General features: G+C 49.5%; 3 protein-coding genes across 3 annotated transcripts; 2 read left to right on the forward strand and 1 right to left on the reverse strand.

Moving 5' to 3' along the window:
* Positions 1–676: 676 nt before the first annotated feature.
* Positions 677–2,647, forward strand: hexA (putative Woronin body protein HexA; the record flags this gene model as incomplete). Its single annotated transcript, XM_043280318.1, has 4 exons — positions 677–713; positions 1,015–1,300; positions 1,612–1,964; positions 2,145–2,647. The coding sequence occupies 4 exons, from the start codon at positions 677–679 to the stop codon at positions 2,645–2,647; spliced, it is 1,179 nt and encodes a 392-aa protein (XP_043137909.1).
* Positions 2,648–6,545: 3,898 nt separating this feature from the next.
* ACHE_50586S (uncharacterized protein) lies at positions 6,546–7,091 on the forward strand (the record flags this gene model as incomplete). The annotated part of the gene is made up of 2 exons (XM_043280319.1): positions 6,546–6,566; positions 6,639–7,091. 2 exons carry the CDS (start codon positions 6,546–6,548, stop codon positions 7,089–7,091), a joined length of 474 nt encoding a protein of 157 aa, XP_043137910.1.
* Positions 7,092–8,062: 971 nt separating this feature from the next.
* Positions 8,063–10,239, reverse strand: ACHE_50587A (putative transcriptional regulator (Cti6); the record flags this gene model as incomplete). The annotated part of the gene is made up of 4 exons (XM_043280321.1): positions 8,063–8,742; positions 8,814–9,064; positions 9,144–9,428; positions 9,650–10,239. The coding sequence occupies 4 exons, from the start codon at positions 10,237–10,239 to the stop codon at positions 8,063–8,065; spliced, it is 1,806 nt and encodes a 601-aa protein (XP_043137911.1).
* Between the last annotated feature and the right edge of the window lie 1,178 nt (positions 10,240–11,417).

Raw genomic sequence — 11,417 nt, forward strand, 5'->3', positions numbered from 1 at the left:
GGAAGAGGACACGGGGCGAAAGGGTTTAAGGTTCACGACACACGGGCAAATGAGGGAATCGGATGGGCGGGTTGAGATACCAGTTTTGTTTATTTTGATAATCACTCGATTTACTACGGAGTACTGTAAGATCAATCCAATAATCGGACTATTCATAGCTAGAAATGATAACCTCGGTTGATATCAGCCAGCCACCCGTCACCGCCCAGCCACACAATACGTACGGTACGGTACGGTACGGTATGATACGGTCTAGAAGTGATTAGCATGAGACATACAGCAGCGGTGCAGGGAGCGGCGATTGGCCGGAGCGGTGGCAAACCAGTGGCCATCTCTCTGTGCTAGCAATTGAACACTTGTCCTGTGCAATTGACCTGGACACTGCAAGTACACTGCAATATTGACCAGGAATTATTGCATTCGGGATATGATACTTGTCAGCTGTTGGGATAAAGTGGTCTCCAGTTCCAGCGGAAGAGTACCAGCGGAAAGACAGATACAACATCTTGGGTCGATCTGGTCCGATCCGAGTGGCCCGTGGGTTGCCATGGGGATTTCCATGGATGCTGCTCGGCTGTTGATCGGCGGCTGGCCAGCCATCTTTCCATGTGAATACGTACTTGTATTGTATTATTGTACCTGTGGAGAGCTGTCCAGCTCAGCTGTAGCTGAACGTATGGAGCAGCTGTATGGAGCTGTCCTGGCCATTCATCGTAAGTACAGAGTACTACTCGGTATCATACAGAAACTGACTCAAAAGAACGAGGCTGGACCTCCCGAATTGGCAAAGTCGTAAACAAACACGTAAACACCAAACGGGTATTTCAGCAGCCTCAATTCTCATCTTCCTCTCTTCTTCTTCATCATCCTCATCTCACATTCCTCCAATCTCCCAATCTCAAATCTCACATTCTTCGGATCTTTAAGATCTCTTTTTTCTATCTCGTTTCAAAACAGATAGTCTTTTCTCGCCTTTCGAGTTCGTAACGTGCTCCGAAAGGCCTTAGAGAAAAGACGCCCGCAGAGTCGCCAATCTGGACTTTGACGCCCGCGTCCCCATCCCCTTCAGTGTCTTCCCGTCGTCGTACCGGAGTGACGCTGCAAATCATCACCCGCCAGCTCCTGTTCCTGTAAACGAGCCGGAGCCTGTTGCGTATCCCGTTGAGCATCATCATCACCATCATCACGACGACAGCCACTCGCTCGTCGACCGGGAAGATACTCGAACGGCCGCTCCTGCACTTCCGGATCCCGCTGTTTACGGCAAGGAAGAAATTCCGCAAGAGTTTGTGAATCACCAGTGAGTATTTCTTTTTCTATTTCTTTCTGTATTTGTTTCCGTTTTATTGTTTCTGTATTTAGCTGTATTCAGCTGTATTGCTGTATTGCTGTGGCTGGGATGGCCAGCTGAAGTGACATGTTCGGTGAATTGGCTCGTTTTTCGTTTTTCTTTCCCGTAAATCGGGCCAATTTACGCCCGGTTTACGTGTCATAAGCTCGGACCAATCACAGTCGGTCAATCGGTTTGTTGTTTTGTTTATTTTGATGGTCCACTTTATTTATATCTCCGCGTCCCGTCCTGAACATATATTAACCTCTTCCCTCCCCCAGGTACATCGAGGAACCTACTCCTGTCCATACTCCTGCTCTTGTTCACGCTCCTCACCACCCCGAGCCTGAACAACCTTTTGATAATCAACTTGACCTTGTCGAGTCTGAATATCGTCGTCGGACCAGCCCTGCTGCTTCCGTCATCAGCTCCTCTTCCAACTCTTACCCTTCTCAAGAGTTGACCCCTACCTACTCTCAGCCTTACGAGTCTCACAGCGTCGTCTCTTCGTCGCCTTCCCGAGTCTCATACACCCCCAGCCAATCTCCGGCTTCTTCTGCTCTTCAGGTTTACCAACCTCAAACCGCTATCCAAAACCACCCTACTTCCAAAATGGGTTACTACGACGACGACGGTAACTACCACTCCTTCCGCCGCGGTGTCGAGCGTGCTGCCGACCGCATCATGCATCCCTTCCATCATGAGCATCATGACCATCACCACCACCACCACTCTCACTCTCACCCCAGCTCTCCAAGCCTAAGCCCAAGCCCCAGTCAAGAGTTGGTTGTTGCTGACGACCGTCGCCCAGCAGCCCCCGCCGCCGGTGGTGAGATCCGTGCCATTGAGCGCGGTGGCAGCAAGCCCGCTGGCGAGCATGTCCCCATCCCCTGCAACTACATCCGCCTTGGCGACATCCTGATCCTGCAGGGCCGTCCTTGCCAGGTCATCCGCATCTCGGTCTCCCCTCAGACTGGCCAGCACCGCTACCTGGGTGTTGACCTTTTCACCCGCAAGCTCCAGGAGGAGTCGAGCTTCATCGACAACCCTTCGCCCTCCGTCGTTGTCCAGACCATGCTTGGTCCCGTCTACAAGACCTACCGCATCCTGGACATCTACGATGACCAGACCATCGTCGCCATGACCGAGTCCGGTGACGTTCGCCAGGGTCTCCAGGTCGTTCCCCAGGGTGACCTCTTCAACCGCATCCGTAAGGCTTACGCCGAGGGCCGTGGCTCCGTCCGCGCTGTTGTCATCAACGACGCTGGCCGTGAGCTCGTTGTTGACTACAAGGTCATCCACGCTTCCCGTCTGTAAGCCTGTCGCCCAACCATGGGTCAGGTTAATATGATGAACGAGGTACGTTTGGTTAAGCTTCCCGTCCCGAACCGTTCCACATTCCTCGGATCTCATCCCTTGCTGACCTGTTATTGTGTTACAGCATTTTCCTTTGTCGTTCCCTTTGTGATGGAAAATAATTTAAATCCCAGTTCATTGCCAATGACTGTTTACGATGCTTGTACTTTCGGATGGGATCATGCGTGATGAGATCGGCCTGCCTTTGGAGAATCGTTACGTTAATGTCTCTTGTATCAAACTTGGCCGTCTTTGTATCTAGCTACCTAATGATCATATTGTTTAGTCTCTACTTTTTTTTATTTCTTTTCCCCTCTGGATTGGTAAATGTGTCGTCGGTGTTCTCTAAAGTTGTTTACTCCACGTGTTTGTTTGTAAACATGCACGGACAAGGACACGTACCTTGTTCTTGCGGACGTGTTCTCTGCTTGAACTGGATTTGAAATATCCCCGTCGGGTCACTGCACGTGAATGAACAGTATGCTTGAACCAGCCAATTCATCATGGTGATTTGATTTTCTCGATATACTCATCAAATAAATAACAAATCAATTAATTATTAACACCAAAATGAATACTTACACTGTATATAACTATGTATTTATTCGTCACCACCAAGTCCGACTGACTCAATTGAGAGCGACCGGTCTCGTAAATATATACAACGAACTCAGTCCTTGGTTTTAGTCTGTTCATTCCAGCCCTTATGCAAGCAAAGTAGGGAGAGGGAGAGATATAGAGATATATATATACACCAATGTGTAACGAGAAGTCATCCAAGACTGTAATGCCAGGACGCGTCGGGTAGCTGAATGAGACGTGGCTGTACTCGACATTGCCTGTAACTTTCGTTGGCATCTTTCACGACCCATCGAAGGGAATTGATCATCGAGTCGCGGTTCATGAGCCGGAAAAGTTCTGAAGCTGCCGAGGCAGCACGAGTGAAGTCAATCAAGTGCGGCGCTATGGCAGTCAAGCTAGAAGCTGCCACAATCACCGACATGAACACACTGTAATAACCAAATTCAGAATTATATCAGGTCCTAAAGAAAAGGATCAAACGAACATGAAAACGTTACCTGGATTCTCAACAACCCGCCCGGCTATCATCCCAATCCCCTGCCAGAAGCACAAGCCGAAACCTGCATAGATAATGCAATACTCCGCAGAGAACATACAATCAAAGTGTGAACTCTTTTTGTTTCCGAGCTTTCGTGAAGCTTGTAAGAACGTATCAAAATGGCCCACCAGTCGCGATCGAAGGTCAAAGGAGTGGATCGTCCGGACGCTTGACAAGATGCTCTCTGCAAAAGTTCCAGCTTGCACCTGAATCTTAAGAATTCTAGTCTCAACCGAGACTTCAATAGTGGAGCTAACTCCCATCGCTAGAAGCGTGACCGGAGCAATGCAGCAGCACATTAGGGTCAGCTTCCATTGCGTGACAAATGCCAACACAAAAGCCGATATAAAAGCAGAAATTCCTGGATCACGAGCCCTAGCTTTTCTGATACGCCAGCCTGGATGAGCCGCCCATTCGACGTAGCTTGCATAGCAATTAATCCGCCCGTTCCACCGTCAAAGAAGGCGATTTCTTGGCTGAGCCCTGCTTTCAGGTACAAGTGGCGTGTATTTCTTGTGATTCGGTACGCGGCAATCGTGAAGAGTGTACTGTATCCGTAAGTGAAGACAAATCGCCCGATGCCGATAATGAAGGAGACTGTTCTCAGATTATTCCTCTGTCCATCGCCATGAAACCTGTTTACTACACACGTACCCAAGTCGACCAGCGTCTTTGCGGAAGGTGAGAGCATCCGAATGTCCCGAAACATAGTCAATGATGAGCGTTAAGAATTCGCCAGGAGTTAGGGAAAAAAGAATCGTTACTTCTGTCTGCATACGTTAACTGGTATGTGAACATATAAATCACATTAGCCTCTTAATCTATTGTGCTTTCTCTCATGCTTGTAGGACGATATCATTGCTTACGCCTTTTATTCCTTTCATTGTGCTATTCTGCCATGCCATCGAAATGGGAGACAGCAAAGACTTAAGTGGAATGCTATCTTCGTCAAATCTACCGAGTGTACCTGCCAGCACTCCAATGCCATTGCCAAACACCATCGCCTCTTCCAGGTCTTCCACGGTGTCGCTGTGTGCTATAATGAGCTAAAATCATCACCATCCTGGTTTTCATGGAGAGCAGGTACAGCTTATAACTGAGGTGGTTGCGCATCTGAGTGCACTCGAGTTACAGCCTCAACCTCATGCGGCGCATGGTACTGGCCACCGTGTGCAAGAAACAGGTCACATGGCATCGTCAGTCATTCCCAGCGTGGGAATTGATGAGGAGTATCAGGATTCCGAAGAAAATATTGGGGGAAGCAAGGTCTGTGGCTAGGGAATTGGCTTTCGTTTAATCAGCAAATGATGGATTTGTTGGACCATAACGATTTGCCATTTTGACCAGGTTCTCGACCTTGATGTAAAATTTCGAACTACCATGTCTTGTGTCATACTATTGCCGACTACCTCTCGCGGCAAGAGATGTTTTGAGGTTAAGCCATTGTATCAGAAACAGCCACAGCAGCAAAATAATAGCATAACAGTGTACAGCAATCTATTGGTATCTTCTCTTATGCTATTTTAGGCGGCTCGGGAGATAACTCGAGATGCCCAATACACTCAGCGGATCCATTATTGTCGATTCCCGTACGAGAATCCCTTCCTGTGCTTGGAAACGGCATGATGGAACCTTCGGGATGCGAATGGCGACCTGGACGGACATTTCGGAGCGTTCATCCCCCATGCCCGAGACTCTGAAGTGGAGGGGGGCTTCTCAGTTTGTCATTCCAGGATGGCTTTGCCGACAATGGGCCGTCCTATGAGGTTGGCTATATATATGGACAGTCTCTGTCCACTCATTAACTTCGATACGTCTTTGTCAGCGACAACCCTAGTTAACTAGTTATCCGGAAGTCGCAGTACCAGCAAGATCGGTGTTTGCCAAGATGTTCCCTGAGTTGGTTATTAGCATCCTGGAGTCTCCTTTTTTTCGGATTTTCATAATTCTAGTTCTTATCAAGCTTCTTTACTATGCGGCATGCGGACCAAAGCTTTATCCTTGATTTCCCGCAGTCGGCATTGAATCTAAGGATGGTTATTCCCGGGGGCTTGTCAAGACTCGGGAGACTTGACTCACCCATGGGAAAGAAATTCTCGACCAGGGCCTGAGACAGGAAGGTATTCATATCTCTCAGCTGTAGAGATGTTGGCTGACGTTTCAGGAGTTTGTAAGCTGCTTCCAGGTCTATACGGACGTCGGGCCAAGCTTGTCCTTCCAAACCGATTCGCAGATGAGATACGCAATCACCCCGATTTGCATCTTGGCAAGGCCATATCCGATGTAAGTGGTATTGCCATCTCCTAGTTTCCACTCCTAATAATGTGATTAAGGATTCTTTGGATCATACCCCGGATTCGAGCCCATTGCTTCAGACAGCTCGTCCGATGTTGTCATCAATACTGTAAAAGGCTCACGCAGTCACTCAGTTAAGTTGTCTCTGCAGCCTCCAATTGCTAGCTGGAATTGACAATATTTGTCCATGCCACAGATCTTATTACAGAAGTGCTAGCGGACGAGGCATCCAAGGCTGTCAGTGAGCTCTACGGTGAGCCGGAAAATAGGTGACTTCTCACATTCCAGGTAGGATGCTTCCTATCGGACTCTTTCATATTCTGCAGGCTAGCCAAATCATCATAGCTTGGATGGAAGTCAAACATAAACCGAAGCTTCTGCAACTGATTGCTCGTATTTCACATCGCGAGTCTTAATCGGCCCAGAGCTGTGTACCAACGAGGAATGGCTCAGTATCAGCCAACAGTACGCCATCGAGTCGTTCGTTGCTGCAGTCTCTGACAGTGGCATTTTTCCTTGCGTCCTATTGTCCATTAGTTTTTGCCGGAATGCTGCAAGCTCAGAACAACACTCAACCAGGCGCGGAGAATCCCCAACCCCGTTAGCGAGAAACGCTGGGAAAACAATCGCCAGGCCTGCAAGGCTGGACAGCGTCTTTCCAAGGTTGCAGACACCATTGGCTGGATGGATGAAGCCGCTAAAGGACAGCCAAAAGGCGTGGCGACGGCTCAGCTTGGTCTCTCACTTGCCGCCATTCATACCACGACCGAGATGGCGAGCGGTCTCATCAGTGACCTCTGCGCCAACCCCGAATATTTTGAAGCGCTGCGCAATGAGGTCATCTCGGTTCTGGGAGACAAGGGTTGGTCAAAGAGGGCTCTGCATGATTTGAAACTCATGGATAGTGTAATGAAGGAGTCACAGAGACATCACTTTGGCGATATTGGTAAGGCCCTAGTCTCTGGAATGTCGAGCCCGACAAGTTGCTAACATCATGACTCCCCCACCAAGCTGCGATGCATCGGGTCACTGGAAAGCCAATCAAGCTGTCAGATGGGACACGGATTCCCCAAGGGCGCTTCCACCATGGTTGGCATCGATAAAATGCATGATGAAAGCCTGTTCCCCCAGCCACATAAATACAAAGGACGCCGGTTTTTTTGAGATGCGCCAGCAGCCTGGGCATGAACACCGTTCGCAATTCGTATCGACCTCAGCCGAATATCTCGATTTTGGTCACGGAGCATGCTTCCCCGGACGATTCTTTGCCGGGAATGAGATAAGGTCGTGCTGGTCTTCCTGCTGACAACGTATGATTGGAAGTTCACGGCAGAGGGCCGCAAAGCAGACAAAGCTTTTGGCCAGGAGACGAATACAGATCCAACTGCGAAAGCGATGATCACAAGAAGGACACAAGACATCATGCTTTGAAAATACAATGGACATTCGTAGAAGCAGCGTCAATTTGACTTAATGGGCGTGGCATAAGTCATAACATGAGCGACAAGGGACAAATTCAAATTGATATTTCCATTAAGATGACCAAACAACCAAAACGACCAACCGATAGACCAGATAACAAAGGAAGACTCCCCAACGCAGCCATTTTTGCAAACAAAAACAAGAAATTGCGATGAACAGCGAAAAGCAAATCCCAGACGCCAGATCCAGTGTATGAATATCCCATGATGAATAGAGCAAGAAAGCGAGTAACCATGATGATGGCCGGTTCCAGAAGCGTAAGTGTACGGACGTAGTATACATATATTTCCCATTTCCATGTGGGACGAAGTGGTAGCAAAACAGGGTATCGTGTATCGTGTATATTCAGCAAAAAGAAAGAAAAGAAAAAAAAAATTCCCTTCAGATGCATGATATATAAAGAAAGGGATAGAGGAGGAGCTTTTTTGGAGGCGGAGGTGTAAGAAGGACAAGCGAGGAGACAGGTAGGAAGGTGAGGGTCACCTCTCTCCAAATCTGCCATACTCTTGTTGCCATTTCATCAGATGACGCGTGAGTACATCCATCATCTCGACGCTGCTGAGTTCTTTGAACTCCTTCTCCTTTGATGATTGAGATTCGCCATCTGTGGCTGGCCCGGATTCTCCACCATCACTGGCGGCGGCCGATGGTGGCATGCCGCCCTCTCCAAAGTCCGCTGTATCTGCGGCGCCGTTTGGCCGATCGCCGTTGCCCGCCAAACTGGAATTCTCCCCTGCAACTGCCATCTCGACCTGCATACGGGAGATAAATTCCAAGATCCCAGCCACACGACGCTTCATCTCGTTCATCGTTGTCCGCTGTGGATGCATATACCGTGGACGACTTGGTTTCCCCGACTCGCCGCCATTAACATGCGGCCGCGGCGAGTCTGCGCCATTATCATGTGATGCACCCCGCCGCGGGGAATTTGTTAAACCAACGTCAAGTCCATTCCCATTTATGTCTCGATCTCGTGTATATTGGTTGCGTCCTACGCGACCCCCGCGACGCGCTGGTGGTCTCCCGGATTTGCGCGTGGATGGACGAGAAGGCGCTGGCTCTGGTGCTGCAGAAGGAGCTGGCGTGCCCGGACTGGGTTGCGAGGCTTCGGGTTCGTCGACCACGGCTTTCGTCGGAGAACCGACCTCATGATCTGACTCTGCAATTTCATTGCGTTAGTCTCTCTTCTACAATCGAATATTCTTTTCGGATTGTGAAATTGTAACCCACCGTCGTTTTGATCCGTCCGTCCTTTCCGACGATTGGCAGTATCTGGACGTTCAGGCTCAGGCTCCTCTGGTTCTTTGGTTTCTTTCTCGCGCTGGTTCCGTGACGTCGGTTTTTGCTTCTTGGCGCCATTGGTGGTAGCTTTTGCTTTCGACTCATCCTCGGACGCAGGCTGTGATATGGAATTGCCCTGTTTAGAAGCGGCGGTTGGAGATGGGGAACTAGTACGTTGTCGTTTGGGCAGTTGTTTAAAGCTGGACGTAGGAAAAAACATGTCAGCACTTGGTACCACTCTAGCAAACGTCCAGCTCATTACACCAATTGTCAACTTACGCTTCGCTATCACTTCGACTTCTCTTGCCTCGGCGGGTTGCAACCTCATCGGCCGTCGATTTGTTTTCTTCCTTGCTCTCCTCGATCGCACGTCGAAGCTGTTCTTCTTCGTCGTACGCAGCATCGCGACTGTTCATCGTTGAGCGGCGTTTGGGGTTCGAAGCTTCGTTCTGTCGAGACTTGGAGTCCTTCGACCGTCTGGAATTATTGTCTCTGGAAGAGTCCCGTGAAGAGGGAGGCGGGGATGAGAGAGGCGCAACAGGAAGATACGAGGAGGAAAACTGTCTGCAATATCGTAAGCGAATGTCCACATTGTTGCAAGTGATGATGAAAGTGCTGCGAAGAGTACCACACGAAATACTGAACGGCAACTGAACTTCATGAAAAGAGCAGCAGAGGCGTCCAAGCAAGCCAATTTGCAGAAAGGCCACCAGCCCTCCAGGATCAACAAAGAAGCCAAAGAAAGCCAGAAGAAGATAACGAAATATTCAAAGATAGGTACTCACCCATTTGGCTCATTTCTAATTTGGTGGAGGTCTTTCCGACACTCTTCGCAGTAGTATTCATCAGGACTCATGGCCTCATCCATGATTCCCACACAACCGCCATGTTGCCAGACCTTGCAGGCATCACATTGGATGAACATACTGCCAATGTCATCAGACATCAAGTCTGATCCATCAGTGGGTGGATGTGAGGGCCTCTCGTCCCTACCACTGCGACCGAAGGTCTCTCGACGGGAGGGCGGCAGGCCCGGGTATTCTTGCTGTCCACAGAGACATCGGGTGACTTCTTCTTCTTCCTCTTCGTCCCCTTCTTCTTCCTTTTCCTCACCCTCCTCAGGTCTCAGCGGGTCTTGTTCTTCATCTCCTCGGGCGCGGCGCTGCCGCGTCTGTGGGAAGTCATTTTTCGGATCGACATCGTCGGTGGATTGGGACCGCTGGGTGGAGGACCTCTGAGGGGAGGAGATTTTGTGATTCGAACGGGTGCTTCTTTCTCGAGTCATGGAGGATGACGAGCTGGAGGAGTTGGTATGTTGGAAAACGGCTGGCGAGGGTTGGGAGGTGCGGGCTCGAGAAGAGCGACGAGGCGTCATGACGGGGAGGAACGCAATAAGGATAGAAGAGGACTCTGCAGTCGACTAGAGTGATTAATTATAAGAACGAATAGAAACAATGACAGAAATCACGTAGACACTGCTCGCGAGCAGGTTCTGTCGCACGCGGTGGAGAGACGAGAGCTTTTGCAGCGAGTTGCAAAAAAGCAGGCAATTGCGATAGGAGAGAACAAGCAGAGCTCAAAACAGCGAAAACAAGCTCACGACACAAAGCCGACGACTACATAGTCTGGCAGGATAACGTATATAGGAAGAGAGATAGAGAAATGAAGAGCGGGGGAGCAGAGGAGAAGAGGAAGAAGAATGCGAGAGTAGCAGCAGAGACGAGGAACGGGACTGAGAGCGAAGCGGACCGACTGGCGCGGATTTCTCGTTGCGGGTATTTCCCCAATTACCACTCGCCGCATCCAGCAGTCGCTTTGTCTCCTTTTACTGTTCAAGACGCAGAGAATATGAAAATAATCATGGTTTGTATTTGAATTGATGTGAACTTCTCTTTTATCCTCCATATATTGACTCTTCTGGATAGTAATAAATACGTTCCCTGCTGCGCCGACAAAACCCCGCTTCTTCGCGCAACCGACGCGATTAACCTCCCCCGTTCCTTTTCCCCTCTACTTCGCGAATGACGAAATGATATTCGGGCGATCGAAGCTGTGCCAATCGATGGACTATGTGACGGCCCTGCAAGGTTGTATCATGCAGAGACGGAGCAGCGGTTAACTGTGCTTTGTCGCTACCCGGTTAGCACGGCGTCAGACAGTCAAAAACCAGGCAGAATGTGGATGGTTTTCAATCGAAAATCAGATTCAGTTGATATATATTTCGAAGACCTCTCGACGATGAGCAGTGTGGAACTCGCTGAGGTGGTACAATCCGCTTCGCCTAGGTATTTCGCGTTCCTGGCGGGCGTGTCGCCTGGTAGCCGTTTAGTGGTTGGGATGGACATCACTTACACAATCAAAACAAAGACACCCAGGTACCCAGGTATATGGAGGACATACATACAGGGGTATGCAGAATGACTGCCACTTTCGCATAAGAGCCCTCTCCAGAAGGTCCACACAGGGCAGCTTCCCGAGGGTTACTGCAGGTACCAGAATTTTAAGTCGAGTATGAAGTGTAGCTACTGTAGCTACTGTAGAGCACCTCCTCTA

Source organism: Aspergillus chevalieri, chromosome 5 (assembly GCF_016861735.1).
Source record: "Aspergillus chevalieri M1 DNA, chromosome 5, nearly complete sequence".
In the NCBI taxonomy this organism is placed as follows: Eukaryota; Fungi; Ascomycota; class Eurotiomycetes; order Eurotiales; family Aspergillaceae; genus Aspergillus; species Aspergillus chevalieri.